The 17,522-nt window shown below is 51.0% G+C and overlaps 1 protein-coding gene across 3 annotated transcripts in view; it reads right to left on the reverse strand.

Moving 5' to 3' along the window:
* Positions 1-17,522, reverse strand: part of Myh14 (myosin heavy chain 14) — a 61,012-nt gene continuing 43,490 nt past the window's right edge. For all 3 annotated transcript variants that reach the window (XM_076933336.1, XM_034510314.2, XM_076933343.1), the window contains 13 exons: positions 17,380-17,484; positions 17,142-17,294; positions 15,930-16,178; positions 14,731-14,943; positions 10,309-10,521; positions 9,527-9,688; positions 8,564-8,692; positions 7,945-8,033; positions 7,738-7,861; positions 5,981-6,189; positions 2,610-2,718; positions 810-982; positions 1-568 (listed from right to left, as the gene is read on the reverse strand). In XM_076933336.1, coding sequence (XP_076789451.1) covers positions 415-568; positions 810-982; positions 2,610-2,718; positions 5,981-6,189; positions 7,738-7,861; positions 7,945-8,033; positions 8,564-8,692; positions 9,527-9,688; positions 10,309-10,521; positions 14,731-14,943; positions 15,930-16,178; positions 17,142-17,294; positions 17,380-17,484 — 2,082 coding nt within the window. In that variant the 3' untranslated portion in view covers positions 1-414. The remainder of the gene's footprint in view (positions 569-809; positions 983-2,609; positions 2,719-5,980; positions 6,190-7,737; positions 7,862-7,944; positions 8,034-8,563; positions 8,693-9,526; positions 9,689-10,308; positions 10,522-14,730; positions 14,944-15,929; positions 16,179-17,141; positions 17,295-17,379; positions 17,485-17,522) is intronic.

The raw sequence follows: 17,522 nt of genomic DNA on the forward strand, positions 1-17,522 counted from the left end.
TGAAGGGTCCAGCCAGTTTATTTCTTTAGTGTGTGGAGCGTGAGGGACCATGAGCACTACCCTATGAGGACACAGAGACCCCCCACCCCCCAAAAAAGAGGGCAAGATACTGGGAGGGGATGGAAGCACCCTGCCTGCCCTCTCCAGGGGACAGACCTACTGCAAACAAGAGCAGATAGGACATCCTTCACATCCATGTTCAATTTTGTTTCTCTAACAAGCGTGACCACCCTTGCCTCCCTCCCACCCAGCTCCTTGGTTTGGGGCCTTGATTTGGGATCCTCAGTGAGCAGGGGTCCTGGGGTACCAGTAAGATTCATCAATGACAGAAAGTACCAGAGGACAGTGTCATTTCAAAGTGCACAGGACGGGCACTGGAAAGGGGCATCCTTGGGGCATCTAGGACAGACTGGATCATTGGGGTGTGGCAGGGGGCGGAGCCTCAGGCTCCTGGGTTGGTGCAGAACCGGGCTCTGCTCCCTCAGCCTCTTCCTCGTCAGAAGCCACGCCCTCTTCCAGCCTGAACACCTGGCGCACAGTTCGAGTGGTGAAAGTAAGTGGGCCGCGCCTGTGGGAGGAGAGTGTACAAGTGAGAGAGACAGGGACAAAGATGCAGACCGAGAAAGGGTTAGATGGGCACAGGAAAAGCTGCGATCCAAGGTTGGTAAATGGGCAAACAAGACTGCAAAGCACAGGTGGGAAGACAGGCAGCAGCCTCCTCCGCTCCCTGGGGTCCTGTCTGCCTGCAGGCCATCTAGGCCAGGTCCTGCATTCCTCTCCAGGGTGGTACCAGCAAGTGGGTAACTTACCGGAGCCTGTTCCTCAGCGTGGTCACCTCCCGGTTCATGGATTCTGCAGACTCAGTGACGTCCTCCAGCTCCCGCTGCAGACGCCTCCGGCCAGCCTGTGCCCGCGACGCTTCCTCCTCTGCCTCCTCCAGCTGCCTCTTGAGCTGCTTCAGCCGGAGGTTGCTTTTCTCTAGCTGAGTGGAGAACCAGATCATTCATTCCTATGGTGTCTCCGATGCCTACTGCTACACACCCTGTGCTCCTCACACCAGCCTCCAGCCTGCCTTAGTCTTTTCTTTGCATGGCCAGAGTCATCTTGGGGTGGAACAGCTGTGGTGACCTAATGAGAGACCTTCAGTTTTGGCGACAAAATATGCACAAGACAGGTCGGTGCTGAGCAACAGTGAAGGGTCTGTTAGCAATTCCACAAGGCACAGAGAGTTCCAGCCCCTCTCAGTGAGATCGGTACACCCCACCCCTACTCCATTCTGTTACCGTGGTCTTTGGAATGCAAGATCATTTAGGCAGGAGGCAGGCAGGAAATTGAGAGGAGTGGGCCTCTGGGGCTGCAGTGTTTGTGAGCCATCACTCAGGCTGGGGTGAGGTGGGGGGTTTTGGTGTCTGTGACCCATGTTCCTGTAAGTGACCCTGATAAACTCACTGGTGGAACATGGTAAACACTCACTGATAAACACGCTGGCCTGGTGGAACTGGTTCCTTGGGCTGACAGTGCCCTGCCTGGTATAAACATGTGGCTCCTTGAAAGTCATGTGATGCATTGGAGGGGTACTAGCATACTTAGAGCTACCCCAACCCTCACAGCTCTCCATAAGTGCCCTAAGGCCAGCCCTAATATAGTCTTCCTCGTGTCCATGTCTCTGATGAATTCAGTGACGACACCGTATTCACCCTGATCTGCGCAGACACTGCCACCTCTCTCCAGGGTAAGAACACATATCATGTGACTTCATTTGTTTCATGTGGCACAGGCTGGCCTTGAACTCAATATGGAGCTAAACATGACCTTTAGAGGTGAACTTCAGATGGTCCTGCCTTCATCTCCCATGTGCACTGCTGGGTGGAAACCAGGGTCTTTGGCATATTAGCTAAGCACTCTACCAGTTGAGCCACATCTCCAATCCTGACTTCATTTCCTATATTCCTCTCTCTAGATATACTGATTCATTTTGCTCATTTAATTTCCTCTGGGCCTTTGAACTTCCTGCTCTTTACATCTGGCTATGACCTCCCCTGTATGATCTTAATTCAAATGTCACCTCCTTAGCCCTTCCCAACATCTAGTCTGGACAAGGGACTCCATTCCTGTGTCTTCATTCTTTTTCTTCATAGCCCTCACCAGAGTCTGGCATTATCTTTGTTTGGTTGTATAATAGTTTTCCTAGGCCAGCAATGTGACCACTGTGAGGGCCAGGACCTTCTGGACCAGCACCTTACTACAAAGGCCTTGCAATGTGCCTGGCACAAAGACCATACTCAATAATCACTTATGTAAGGAATAGTAAACAAGGCATAGCTGAGCTTTTAAGGACACAGAGATTCTTCCTGGGCATAGATCTGTAGTAGTCACATCTAGGCTCTGTCACCTACAGACTACATACAGGATATTTTTCATTGTTGCTGCTGGTTTGAGAAGGGGCCTCTCACTGTAGCATAGGCTATCCTGGAAGTCATAGAAATCCTCCTGCCTCAGTTTCCACCATAACTGGGATGACCCACTGAGCTACCTGTCAGGCCAGGGTAGCTGTTATTTCCTGGTTTTGATCCTACTGGCTACTATTTGTGGTGATGTCATCTGCTCACCTGGTCCCGGAGCTGGTCAGCCACCCTACGCTCTTCATCCACTTGAAGAACCACCTCCTTCAGCCGCTTCTCAGCTCTGCGCACTAACTTGCCAGAGAGGATGCGTTCCCTAAAAAGAAGGAAAGGTGGTGGCCCAGGAAACCCTCTGTCACCACAGCACTGTGGGTGGCTGTCCCATCCTTGGGTTTCTTTCCTCTTTCCTACTTTCCAGCTGCCTCCCACTCAGCCAGACACTGGCTGCAAAACAGCTAATGTTCCCAGGATGTCTCCTGTGATGTTGATGGTTTTGAGACAGGGTCTCGTGTAGCCCAGGCTGGCCTCCAACTTGCTATGTAGCCAAGGACGACCTGAATTCCTGATCCTCTTGCCTATATTTCCCGAGTGCTGGGATGACAGATATGGCATGCACCATCCATCATGCCCAGTTCGTTTATGCAGTGCTGGGGATGAAGCCCAGGGCTTTGTGCATGCCAGGCAAGCACTCTACCCACTTTAACCCAGCCCCAACCTGCCTCTGGATGCAGAGCAATTCAAATGTCCTCCGTACTGAGGTGGAAATGCCAAATTGGAAATCAGGGATCATAGACAGACAGGCCTGTCTGATCTGTTTTTCTATACATCACACAAGGCCCATGGGTGTGACATCTATATAAATGGCAGCCAGGCATCAACAAACTGTTGGTGCTGTGGTCCCATGATTTCTCAACAGCCAGGGGATGCCTGCTGCACCAGACGGTCCTTATGTGTCGGGCTCAGTGATGAATTTGATGAGTGCAGTGTTTCTTGACAGGTATCATGGGAGGTTCACTGACAGGAAACTCAGCCTCTATTGCCACTGCCTCCTGCTTCATTCACTTAATTATATTTGTGTGTGCCCATGGGCATACCATGTGCAGTGGAGGTCAGAGGACAACTTGCAGTTGAATCTCCCCTTCTGCCACGTGGGTCTTGGGAACTGTGTTCAGAACTTGGTGGCAAGTTCACTAAGCCACCTTATTAGTCCTTTGTAAAAAAAAAAAATGTTAATCTCTTGGTTGACTATTGGAGGCACAAAGGTCCTTGTGCGCACAGATCACAAGTGAAACCAGAAATGTTAAGCACACAGAAATGCCCGTTTCCCTTCCCAGAAGGCTGGGGGTGGATTTTGTTAACTTCCTGGTGACCTTCTTGCTATCCGTGGTGGGAGACCTCACCCATGTTTTGCTATAGAGGTACACCTCACCCAAATTCCCTGTAGGGATTATCCCAGACTCTCCTTTGCTAGACCATTATCTTTAAATCCCTGGTAAACCCATCCTTAGGGGAGATGTCACACATACTTTATGGCTGGTTGACCTCTATGCTATTGGTCAGAGACCACACTAGATCCTAGGCCTTTTAAATATAAAACCCTCCCTCATGATCACACATGCTTTGTTAAGGACTTCTAAGCCACACCTTAAGCTTTACTGTGCACTGGAGTAGGAATGATTCTTGCCTGGCAACTTTTTCCCATATTGTATTGTGTTTTAAATAAACTGACAAAGAGAGCCGGGTGGTGGTGGTGCACGCCTTTAATCCCAGCACTTGGGAGGCAGAGGCAGGCGGATTTCTGAGTTCGAGGCCAGCCTGGTCTACAGAGTGAGTTCCAGGACAGCCAGGGCTACACAGAGAAACCCTGTCTCGAAAAACCAAAAAAAAAAAAAAAAAAAAAAAAAAAAAAAACTGACAAAGAGCCATCTGGCATCAGACTCCCCAAAGTCTGATCCAGGTTGACAAAGTCAATCTGAAAGAGGTTTTCGCTTTCATCTCTTTGCGTGGTGGGCTTCCCTGTCTGACACCTGCAGTGTCCCCCTCAGTTCATGTTTTCTTTTCTTTGGTTAGTTTTGTTTGTTTGGTGGTGGTGTTTTGTTTTGTTTTATGGGACAGGATCTCACTGTGTAGCCTTGGCTAACCTGAAACTTTCCATGTAGATCAGGCTAGCCTCAAACTCAGAGATCCACCTGCTTCTGCCTCTGCCTCTGGATGCTGGGATCAAAGGTGTGAAGCACATCAGCAGCCTGGCTTGAGGATTACTTCTGATTAACTTGAGACAACACAGAATCAATCAAATGGAAGAAGTAGCCAGATCAGGCTGGGCTGTGGCATGCCTGTGGGGATTGTGTTGACTGTTAAATGATGTGGGAAGACCCAGCCTTCAAGTGAGTAGCATTTTCCCTGGGTTTGGGTGAACTGTGTAAAAGAGAAGCTGAGCTGAGCAAAAGCACGCTGGACTATGACTGTGAGCAGCTGCTTAGGCTTCTGCCTCCTTGATGTGTCCAAAACAATGGACTGTGGCTTACAAGCTGAAGAAGCCCTTTCTCCCTTATGTTGATCTTGTCAAGGTGTTTGCCATAGCAACAGAAATAAAACTAGGACGGGGGCAGGGTTGTCGGGGGACAACTTCAGCACAGGCCTACCTCCCCCACCTTGTTTGAGGCAGGCCTCTTAGTTCACTGCCATGTACACACTGCTACCTGTCCAGCAGGCTTCCCAGGATTCTCCCGCCTCTTCCTCCCATCTTGCTACAGGAATGTTATATCACAGACACACACTACCACGTCCAGCTTTTCTGTGGGTGCTATGCTGGGGTTTCGAGCTCAGGTTCTCTCACTTCACAGCACATAATTTAGCCCCTGAGCCATCACTCTAGACTGGCTTCTTGGCTCTAACCTTGAGTATGCGTGCCTCTAACTATGAGGTGCTAAGCCATTGTGTGACCATGGGGGAAATACAGACAGTGACCCAGAGCCCAGCATCTTTTTATGTAAGAAAAAGACATTCCTTCTTGTGATGGTTTGACTGGGGGCAGGGGAAGCAGGGGGATGAGTTCTCGATCCTTCCTGTCCCCACACCCTTGGCATATGACTGAAGAAGCTGCTCCCACGTGGCTATAGACTGGAGCGATCACAAGACTTGTTCTGCTTATGGCTAAAGTGTCACTGTGCAAGCTCCAAGCCTCTAGAAGCTACTGGCAGTGCCCCTTACTCTTCAGACCCCAGCTCTGCCATGTAGGTAATCCTGAGTTAGCCTGCTGGAAGATAAGTGGCCACAAGGAACAGAACCAAGTTAATCTAGTCATCCTGGGCAAGGCTTTTACACGTGCATGAGCCCAAGGAAGCACAACCATGTAGCTGACTCTCCTATCATGAAAGATACACCAGACAAGCCACCCAAGCCTAGCACAAAAGGATCTACTAGCTAGAACAATATTCAGAACAATAAACGCCTTTTAAAGTGGTAAGTTTTTGGGTATTTTGTTACACAGAAGTAGCTAGCTGCAATAATGTTGCATAAACGGTACTCTCCATGGACTGGAGTTACTTCCATGGCAAAGCATCCTCCCTCCTTACCTGCTCTCCTGCTCCAGCTGCTCCTCTGCCTGGGCTAGTTTAGACTCCAGAGCAGCGATCAGCATTTTCTGCCTGGCTCGGGCTCCAGCATCCTCTTCACCCAGGCGGGCCCGCAGTTCCTGGATCTGCCGCTCCAGCTGCTGCCTTCCACTCTCAGCCTTGGCTGAGAAACTTCGTTCAGCAGACAGCTCTGTGGTGAGGGACTCTACCTGTAGCCAGAAAGAAGGTGGGACACTGTAATGAAGCTGGTGGCAACACCAGGAACCTTCTGGGTCGAGCTGAGCTCCTGGCTGGTAAATGCATAGCACAGAGTCTGGTGGTACGAAGAAGTCAGCAACAGCCCTTGAACAAGTCCAGGAAAGACGGTCCTTACCAGACCACACCCTTTACTTTTTAATGAACAGGAATCTTTTAAACTTATTTAAATGTACTCAAAATTATTTCAATCTATCTAAATGTAGCCTTAACATTTTTATTTGAGATAGGGTCTCATGTTACTCAGGTTGACCTAAAATTCACAATACAACTGAAGATGACCTAGATCTCCCGATCTTCCTGCCTCCACCCCCCAAATGCTGGGATGACGGGCGTATACCCAGCCAGGTTCAGGTTTGCTATTTTAGTGAGTCCCAGAGATGGTCACAAACTTGTTTAAATGCTCTAAATTTGTGGCTGTGAACTGGACTATTTCAGGCCCTTCACACTCTCCTCTGCACCAGGGTCACCTGCGGAGCCCAGGAGAAGGAGGTAGGCTCTGGCCCCTCCCACCAGAGAGTCTGAGCCCTAGGTAGCACAGGCAGCAGAGACCTGTGGGGGGTCATCTGAGGAATGAGGCCTCCATTCATAGCAGCTGGCAGATGTGTAGACTTGGCCCTGGCCCTAATAATAGCACCTCGACACCCTCAGCTTGCTCGGAAATCACAGGGCAGCAGAAGACACTTCAGCCCAGGCTGATTAAAGATTTTCGCATCTCCGCCTCCCAGGGTACATTCATGTGGCAGCAGCCCTCCCTCAGCCTTTAAAATTTTAATTGTAAAGAAAATGGTGACAGGGGCTGGCAAAAACTCAGTTGGTAGAGGGCTTGCCTAGTGTACAAGGAGCCCTGGCTTCCCTGTACAGCATAATCTATCTGGTCTGGTGGCACATGCCTGGCATCGGGGGATCAGGAGTACAAGGGCACCCACAGGCTACATAAAGACTTCCTGGCTATCAGAAGACCCCGCCTCAAACACTGGAAAAAGGAGAAGAGCCATATAACACTACACAACCTTGGGCCTGGTCTGTTTTTGCAAGAACACGGAAGGCTATGGCAGGAGGATTGCTGTGACTTCACGGCCAGTATGAGGTTACTGCTGGGAGGCTGACAATCAGAACCCTATACTTTCACCCGCAGCGATGACACATTCCTGGCTGGAACAGACGAGATGTGAAGTATTCACATTCGTCAGTATTCGTCAGTGTCTGTAGCCCTGGCTGGCCTTGAACCTGTGACAATTCCCCTAACTCTGGAAAATTCTGAGATTACAGCTGAGCTGCCACACGTTGATGGTTCACTTAATTCTTGTTTCAAGTCTGTCTGAGAGACCTCAGATTTGCTTGATGAACCAATGAGTCAAGCCTTCCTGACTTACGAACTCCTCTTCATCCCTTAAAACTCACATCAAAGGCCCTCCTATCAAATGAATGAACAAGAGCTCCAGAAGACTGGGGTAGGGGAGGGGTGGATCTGGCTGGCAGGGGTTGCCTGCCACGCCCACCTGCAGCACCAGCTTTCGGTAATGGTCCTTGAGTAGCTCCGAGTTGTTCTGTTCTTCCTCCAGCTCCTCTTCCAACTGGCCCAGTCGCCCCTCCAGCTGTCGTTTCTCTTCCAGGGTGGCTGCCCTAGAGAGTAAGGTGTGGCTTCAGAGGGTAGGCCAGCGAGAGGAGCATGCCTAGCCCACAGCCCGCGGCCCCAGGACACTCACTTGCTAAGGTTGCCACTGGCCACCTCCTCTGCCATCTCATCTCTGTCCTGCTGGGCCTGCCTCCGTGCTCGGTCTGAGGCAGCCAGTTCCTACATGGACAAGTCAAGAGCAGAGGGGTGAGGGGTCAAGACACTGGTATTAACCCTTCTCTGTCCTTTGGCCTTTTCCTGCTGACTGGAGGATTTTTCCTAGCGCTGGCCACCAATGCTCCTCCTCCATGTCTCTCATCACGGGGCCTACCCCCATGCTATCCACATGTCTTCCTTCCTACCCGACTGTGCCTCCTCTTCTTCTATGTCAACCCTGGGCCCCAGACTTTTCTACACTTCAGCCTCCTGCCCCTGACTTCTTGGCGTCTGTCTTCCTCATCTTTATAGGACAGGCCCTGGCAGCTCCTGCTCTGACTTCCAACAGCCCCCAGGACAAGATTCCCAACTCGGGAAGGCAGCAGGCACAGGGAGCTGCGCCTACTTCCAAAGTCTCCCCTCCCAAGACCTTCTGAAAAGCCCCGCCTAACCTCCAAGATCTTCAGTTAAGCCCCGCCTCCTCCAGGACCTCCAGTTAAGCCACACCCACGCCCCACTCTGGGGCCTCCCACAAGGCCCTGCCCACACCTTACCTCCTGCAGACGAAGCACCTCAGCTTCCAACCCCTTGAGCCTCTTCTCACTTTCCCTGTTCAGGGTAAACATCTCTTCGCGGGAGCTACGCGTCTCTTCCACCTCCCGCCACAGCTCCTTCATCTGGGCCTGGGTAGGTACGGGTTTAGTTAAGCTGCGTCCAGAAACCCCAGCCTTGAGGGAACTCATAACCTGCTAGCAGGGCCAGGGCAAGCAGGGCCAGCACAGAGCCCATTGTCTGCCCCAGAGCCTGTGTGTGTTGTGTCTCTTTGGGCCAATTCCACTCCTCTAAACCATAGTTAATCTCTTCTTAAAGAGAGCCAGAATAGAATATTTAGCCTGTGCCTCTGTGGACACTGCCTGGGAGTGTGAGGAGAGGCCAGCACAAACTTTTCTCCACCCACGGAGAGTCCAGCACTGCTTTGAGGGGCCAGTGATAAAGAAGGTGGGCTACAGTGGTACAAGTTACTATTACATGTTTGACGAAGGGGTTGAACAAGGGAACCTTTCTCTGGATGCATGAACTGGCTGGCCCTTTTGACTGCTGCCCCATAGTAATACTCTACAGGCACCTGCCGGTTTAAATAGCCGGGGCTGGGGGTGTGGTTCAATGATAGAGCCCTTTCCTAGAATCCCCCAGTGAAGGGCGGGAGCATGGCTCATTGGTAAAGCCCACGCTTAGAATCTCCGAAAGAGCATTCATTATTCAAGGCGCTAGGTTCCATCTTCAGTGGTACTAAATTTATTATCTAATTAAATGATGAACTTAGAGTTCAAAGTCCAACATCTAAAAATGAATGAAATGAAAAGATAAAAAAGAACGAACACACATCAGAGGCCAGCTTTTTCCGAAGCCGCTAACTAATTCAGTCACTACTGCCGGTGAAGGTGCCTGGGCCAGACCTCCGACCCTGGATCCCTGGCCCCTCCCACCCTCGAGCCCTCCCCCCTGTCCCCCCTCACCTGCATCTTCCTCTGCTGCTTCACTGCCTCCTCCTTGCTCTGCCCAGCAGCAGATGTCTGTGCCTTCAACTCCTCCAGTTCCAACTCCAGCTTCTTGCGGGCAGCCACAGCCAGTGCCCTCTGCTTCCGTTCCTCATCCCGCTCGACTTCTGCGTCTCTCAGCTGGAGCCAGTCAGAGAGGTTAGAGGTCATGGCACCCGGATTCCTCCTCTATGACTCATCCTACCTTGGCCTTTTGGTCCCTCCTGGCCTCTTCCCTCCTCCCCTGTTTTATATCTGTTTCCTTTAGAACATTCAAAAGCTCCCCTCCCGGAGTCACACAGTAGTAAGCATTTGCTGAGGGAGAGCAGGCTCTTTAGTGGAGTCATCTGCTCCGTATGTGGCCTGAAGTCACTCTCACTGCTATAAAGCAAGTCCCTATCAACTCAACCAAACTGGACTGGAATCCTTTCTATGGTCACTCCATGCCTTTTCTATCAAGGGTAAAACTCTACTTAAACTTCCTAAGGAAAAGTCTATCGACACCAGCATGTCACTTAGGCTGACAGTGAAAGTTGGAGGTGGGTGCATCCTTGAAGTGGATGGTTTGTGTGTTAGGGAAAGTTGATATGTCGGCCGTGGCACGGTTGTGTCCCTGCCTCCTGGCAGAGCAGAAAGGTGGCTCTCTAGGTAGGGGTGGACAGCAAGTGGACCCTGGTGAAAATGCTCACAGAAGAGAACTCCCTTCCCATGTGCACGCGCCAGGGTGGCGCAGGCGTACTGCAGCTCTTGCCAGACAGTACCTGCTTGGCCAGCTGCCTCCGCCTCTCCTCGCCGGCATCATCACGGCCCTGCAGGTCGCGCTCATGTTGAGCCTTCAGGGCCTGCACAGTCACCTCCAGGCGCAGCTTGGCATCCTCTGCGGCTGTCAGTTCATCCTCCAATTCTGTCACCTGTGTCCGCAGGTCACTGGCTGCCTGTTCAGCCACCCTGCGGGCTCGCTCCAGCTCGTGCACCTGGTGGGAAAGGGGAGCTAGTTTGAGGTCAGGGCCAGAATTAAGATGGTGTTCTGAGTAGAAGGGAGGCCATGATGGGGAGCAGAGTGGTAGCTGGTAGAGAGGCCTAAGCGAGTCAGTTAGCTCATTCACACAATTTACCGAGCACCTACCAGGTGTCATTTTAAACGATCTGAGAACATTTTATGAAAACCTGTATGTGATGATTGGTTTTAATTGTTTTTTTATTTGTTTTGGTTTTTCAAGACAGGGCTTCTTTGGATGACAGTATCTTGCGGTGAGGTCAGGAGAACATGCCTATTTAAGGTGATGGAGAGAGAACAAAACTTCTTGACATGACTCTGCCTCACAGACCAACACAGGTGAACTAAACATGTAAAACCACTTCAAGCCTAGCCAGAAGGCACCCAGGTAACCAGAGCACACTTCCTGTTCAGCCCCTGTGAAGTCACAGCACCCATCTATGGCTACCCCCTTCAGAAAGAAGCCACAACCCCAGTCTCTCCTTCCACCCACGTGGGTCCCGGGGATCAAACTAAGGTCGGCAGCCCTGGGGGCAAGCACCTTTATCCTCTGAGCTGTCTCACTGACCCCATCCTTGAGTTAGACTTTACTATTCACAATGCCTTGAACCTTCTGGCACAAAGACTAGGTCATATGGTATGGAACTCATCCCTGTTCTCGTTAGCATTGTCAACCTGACACAGCCTAGCATCATCTGAGAGAAGAGCCCTGATTGAGGAATTGACCAGATCAGACTTGTCCGTGGTCACATCTGAGGGAAGGGGGTTGTTTGGCTTATTAACTGATACAAGAGAGCCTAGCACTACGGGCAGCAGCATTCCTAGGCAGGTGGTCCTGGGCTATGAACTGGGCAGTGGTGATGCATTTCTTTAATCCAGGTGGATCTCTGTGTTCAAGGCTAACCTGATCTACAGAGTGAGTTCCAGGACAGCCAGAACTACACAGAGAAACCCTGTCTAAAAATACAAAAAGAGAAAGAAAAGAAAACTGAAAGGAAAGAAAGAGAAAGCTAGGTAAGCCAGCAAGCAGGGTTCCTCCATGGTCTCTGTCCGAGCGCTTGTCCTTGAAGCTCAGGGCAGTGAGAATGTGCTTGAAAACCGACTACAGCAAGAAGCCCATTCCTTCTCCAGAATTTAAACTCTCTCCCCTCAAGACCCACATTGAGCTATGGGTGGAGGGTTCTCTTCTAATGCTCTCCACTTCAGGGCCCCACCGTGACCTCCTACACCCAGGAGCCTACAATTCTCCCTAACAACACTCTCATGAGGTGTATCTTTGACTCGGTCTTCTTTCTACAAAACTGCTTTTAAAAATCATATTATTGGGCTGGAGAGATGGCTCAGTAAGTTAAGAGCACTGACTATTCTTCCATAGGACCCAGGTTCAATCTACAGCACCCACATGGCAGTTCACAGTTGTCTGTAACTTCAGTTCCAGAGGATCTGACACCCTCACACAGACATGCAGGCAGAACACCAATGCATATAAAAATAAACAAATCTTTTTAAAGAGTGTAAAAAGATACATTGCTATTGATTTGTAAAAATAAATAATATATTGTTTTAAATTGTGTATATCTGTGTTTGTGTATGGGTATATGCATGTGTACATTCAGTACACACAGAGGCCAGAAGGGGGCACCAGATCCTCTGGAGCTGGTGTTATAGAGGGTTGTGAACTTCTGGTGTGAGTGCTGGGAACTAAACTTGGGGCCTCTAGAGGAACAGCCAGTGCTCTTGCCCACTGAGCCACCTTGTCAGTTCCTCCCAGTTATTATGAACTCACTATCTACCACCATTCTTTCCTCAACTTGGGCGCTCTGTATCTTCGAGGGAGGTTTATATCAAAACCCCAAGCACCAGGCATAACCTGTGGGAGACTCTGCTTAGCTGTCACCTCCCGGAGAAGCTGCCTTTGCCTTCAGCCCTGCAACTCTGCTGCTGCCAGCCACTTCCATGATGGTTTGCTGGGTTTCAATCTGAAAAGCACTGGGCCCACATCCACTTATTCCCTATCCCGTGATCCACACTGAGACACTGGCCAGCCAGGCCTAGAGGTGCAGGCCTGGACGCATGCATGAGCCTGTGTTTAATAGCATTCCTGTTATGAACATGTGAATGGCAATTATGTTCTGTGTATGACGTATGTCTGGCAAGGTATGGTGGCACATACCTCAACACACAGAAGACCATGGCAGGAGAATTGCCAGGAGTTCCAAATCAGCTTGAGATAAAGAAAGAAAGAAAGAAAGAAAGAAAGAAAGAAAGAAAGAAAGAAAGAAAGAAAGAAAGAAAGGGAAAAGCAGGGTGTTGTCATGTATGCCTTTAATCTTAGCATTTGGGAGGATCTCTGAGTTCGAGGCCAACCCTACAGAACTAGTTCCAGGACTGCCAGGGCTACATAGAGAAACACTATCTGGGGAAAAAAAAAAATCAAACCAACTGTGATTATATGTGTGATGGAGTGTAATGACAATTTTTGAGTTTTGGTTTCTTTGAAAAACACAGAAATAGTGTAAGAATATGTTTTTGTTTTAATCCCCAGTGTGGGATATGTGGCTGGTTCAGATTGTCCACAGCAGGTGACTATGATTTGCCTCGTGCTCTAGCAAGAGCATGATTTTGACAGCAGTTGATAGTTTCTATGATTGTGTGACATTTGGAATTCTGGGGACTCTTCAGAGGGTGTATAAATGCTAGAACCCTGAGAGGCTGGGTGGGTTGTGGTTATTGGTTGTTAGTCATGGCTTGTTAAGCAGTCGTGCACAAAGAAGAAACAACAAGAAGAAATTAGATATCCTGACGGAGAAGATCATCTTGCCCCAAGGAACTCAACCCCCTAATCAGCAGGAAGTAGCTTAATGATATCGTCACTCCCTTTCCCCTCTGTCCTTTTCTCTCTCCTATTTGGTGTTAGGGATTGAAAGAGAGGAGGAAGGGTAAGGAAGGGTGGAGGAAAGAAGAACCCACAACCCACAAAGTTACCAAAGTCCAACTGCAATGGAGGACTCTGTTCACACCCTGCAAGTGTGTGTAGAATGCTCATTTGTCATTTGGTGAGCAGAGCTCTTGGCCATGTGAGCACTGCATATCTGCAGTGTCTGCTGTGTGAGCACATGACTGCAGTGTCTGCTGTGTGAGCACATGACTGCAGTGTCTGCTGTGTGAGCACATGACTGCATATCTGCTGTGTGAGAACATGACTGCATATCTGCTGTGTGAGAACATGACTGCATATCTGCTGTGTGAGCACATGACTGCATATCTGCTGTGTGAGCACATGACTGCAGTGTCTGCTGTGTGAGCACATGACTGCAGTGTCTGATGTGTGAGCACATGACTGCAGTGTCTGCAGTGTGAACACATGACTGCAGTGTCTGCTGTGTGAGCACATGACTGCAGTGTCTGCTGTGTGAGCACATGACTGCAGTGTCTGCAGTGTGAGCGCATGACTGCAGTGTCTGCTGTGTGAGCGCATGACTGCAGTGTCTGCTGTGTGAGCGCATGACTGCAGTGTCTGCTGTGTGAGCGCATGACTGCAGTGTCTGCTGTGTGAGTGCATGACTGCAGTGTCTGCAGTGTGAGCGCATGACTGCAGTGTCTGCTGTGTAAGCACATGACTGCAGTGTAAGCACATGACTGCATATCTGCTGTGTGAGCACATGACTGCAGTGTCTGCTGTGTGAGCACATGACTGCATATCTGCTGTGTAAGCACATGACTGCAGTGTCTGCTGTGTGAGCACATGACTGCAGTGTCTGCAGTGTGAGCACATGACTGCAGTGTCTGCTGTGTGAGCACATGACTGCATATCTGCTGTGTGAGCACATGACTGCAGTGTCTGCAGTGTGAGCACATGACTGCAGTGTCTGCTGTGTGAGCACATGACTGCAGTGTCTGCTGTGTGAGCACATGACTGCAGTGTCTGCAGTGTGAGCACATGACTGCAGTGTCTGCTGTGTGAGCACATGACTGCAGTGTCTGCTGTGTGAGCACATGACTGCAGTGTCTGCTGTGTGAGCACATGACTGCATATCTGCTGTGTGAGCACATGACTGCAGTGTCTGCTGTGTGAGCACATGACTGCAGTGTCTGCTATGTGAGCACATGACTGGAGTGTCTTCAGTGTGAGTACATGTGTACGCTCACACACCTCCCATCCACACTGCGCCCACAGCCTGCTTACGTTCTTGCCCACATCATCCTTGCTGCTCAGCAGTGCCTCCAGCTCAGCCCTCAGAGCTCGGTTTTGCCTCTCCAGCTCCTCCCGTGCCTCCTGCTCCTCTTCTAGGGCCCGTGTCAGTGACAGGGCCCGGGCCTCTCGCTCCCGGCCTTCAGCCTCTACCCGTTCACGGTCTTCCACAGCCCGTAGCACTGCAGCCTTCTCCTCTGCCAGGAGCTGTAGAGAAAAATACAGGGGACATGGGTTGACTGGAAGGAGGGTGGGGAAAGGGAGGAGAGGGGGGAAGAGATACTTGAAAGAGACAGAGTTAGAAATAAACACACATACACAAAGACACACAAGAAATAGAGAGAGACAGTTAGCCAGCTTGCTCTGCTGGCTACCAAGGCTGGAACTACAGGTGGCCACCACACCCAGCCAGCATTTACAGGGATGCTGGAGAGGCTGAACTGCAGCCTTCACTTAAACCAGGGAGTCAACTCACCGGCCCTCTGAAAATGTTTTAATCTGAAAGACACATGACCTTCCCTGTAGACAGTGGGGACTGGAAGCTCCTCTGTGATTGACGGGCTTTGTGGGCAATAGAAACTTAGGCAGGGATGGTTGAAAAGAGCTTAGTCTGACTTGCTTGTGCCTCCCACATGCTGACACCATGATGTTCTGACTCACAGAACTGTCAGCGATAGCACCAATAGCCGAGAACCAAACCCTGCAAACCCATGAGCCAATATAACGCTCGTTCCTTCCTAAGCCAGTTGCCTCTAGTGTTTGCTGCAGTAACAGAATGCTGACGGGCACACGGACCTTTGGCATCTGCAAGGATTATTTTAATCCTCAAGGATGTGGAATACCTAATATGATTCACACTTTCTGGATGGGTAAACTGAGGCTGAGATGGGAGCAGCAACGCACAGGACAATTGCGGCAGGGTGTAGTCACCGTCAGGATGTTCTGTACATCATTATTCAAACTGAGACACTCAAGCAATGGGGTGACAGGTAAAGCAGGGCGCTCGGAATGACCTGCTCTGTAGATTTTTCTTTCCCTTCTAGCAGAGTCAGCACCTACCTGCCTGTGACACACACTCCTATATCCACTTTAAAACTTGTCTTGAATGTCCCCTCTCCTAGCAAGTTTCTCCCAGTATTCAAATGGGTTTCAGGTTCCTCGGGGTGACCAGCTGGGTAAACTGAGGCACTCACCTGGTCAAACTTACGCTGCTTCTTCTCCAGTGTGCTCAGGAGCTGTTTCTGCTGCCCCAGGTCCACCGTGGCATCATCCAGTTCCTGCTGCAGCCGCCGCCGGGCTCGCTCCAGTCTTTCTACAGCCTCAGTCTTTTCTGCCAGGCGCTGGGCCAGGGTCTCTGCCTCCCGGGCTGCACGGCGCCGAGCCTCCTCCCCGGCCTCTAGCACCGCAGCCTCTTCTTCCTGGCGTCGCCGCCATTCAGAGAGCTGCAGGGAGGAAATGGGTGTAGGGGTGATGGCTGTGAGTGACTGTGGTGTGGACGTAAACTGAAGCCTAAGGATGGGAGGAGCTGACCACTGGGCCCTCCTGCCTCACAGAGTTGAGACCCTGAGAACTATCAACCTAGCTCTTCCAGGGTACTGGCACCCTCAGCATGACCCAGCACTCAGTCTAAATGGGATTTGCCCTTGAACCCCCAGACCAAAGCGAAGTGACAAAGGCTGAGGAAGAAGAAAAGGAGGAAGAGGAAGAGAAGGAAGAGGGGGAGGAAGAGGGGAAGAGGAGGGGGAGGAGGAGAAAGAGAAGAAGAGGAAGGGGAGGAGGAGAAAGAGAAGAGGAGGAGAGGGAGGAGGAGGAGGAAGAAGAGAAAGGGAGGAGGGGAGGAGGAGGAAGAAGAGGAGGAGATAATCTGGGGAGTCCACAAGATGGGGAAGAGTCTCCATTGGAGATGGGTTTTGAAGTACACATAGGAGCCTGCCAGTGGAAGGCTCACTCATTCTGCTGGCGTCTCCTAAGGCTTCCTATACATATCAGGGTTAGTTATTTGAAGGGACTCATAATCTGGTGGGGAGACACGTGCTTAGAATAGTCAGAGCCCAAGGTGGCCAACATTTAGCCAGAGTAAAACGGAGGGTGGATGGGACGAGCAACCGACTACAAGGGAGGGAAGATCCTAAGCCTGGAAGAGCCAAAGTCTGCAGACGTTACTGGGAAATACAGGCGAGGCTCTGTCCAGGGTGCTGGGAGCCATCGCAGGCTGTGAGGAAGAGTGAACGGAGTCCCTGTGTTACCTAGGAAAAGAGGAGCTTCAGAGGGACAGGGCTTATCACCCACACTGTGCACTGTGGGGACAGGGAAGTCGGGGGCAGGCATGGCAGTGGGGACCCAGCAAGGGAGGCAGATGAAAGCCCCATGGGGGCCATGGTCCCCGGACGGGTCTTACTGCCCACCTGGGCCTGTGTGCTCTGCAGCTCGCGGCCAGCCCGTTCCCTGGCCACCACCTCCTCTTCCATCTGCTCCCGGAGCCCAGCTGCCTCAGCCTCTAGGGCACGCACTCGGGACCCCAAGGCCAGTTTTGCTCTGGTCTCCTCCTGCAGCAGTTCCTGTGGGTGGAACGGATGATAAGGACAGGTGGAGTCTGCAGCAGAGTAGAGGACGGTGTGAGGGAGAGGGGACGAGCAGGGTCACCTGGGTGTCGTGCAGCTGGGACTCTGCACTGCTCAGCTCCTTGCTCAGCCTGATGGCCTTGGACTCAGCCTCGCTCAGGGCTGTGGACACGCTCTCCAGTTCCGCCTGTGGAAAGAAGACAGTGAAGCTGGCCAGAGCAGTTC

Source organism: Arvicanthis niloticus, chromosome 1, assembly GCF_011762505.2.
Source record: "Arvicanthis niloticus isolate mArvNil1 chromosome 1, mArvNil1.pat.X, whole genome shotgun sequence".
NCBI classification, from domain to species: Eukaryota; Metazoa; Chordata; class Mammalia; order Rodentia; family Muridae; genus Arvicanthis; species Arvicanthis niloticus.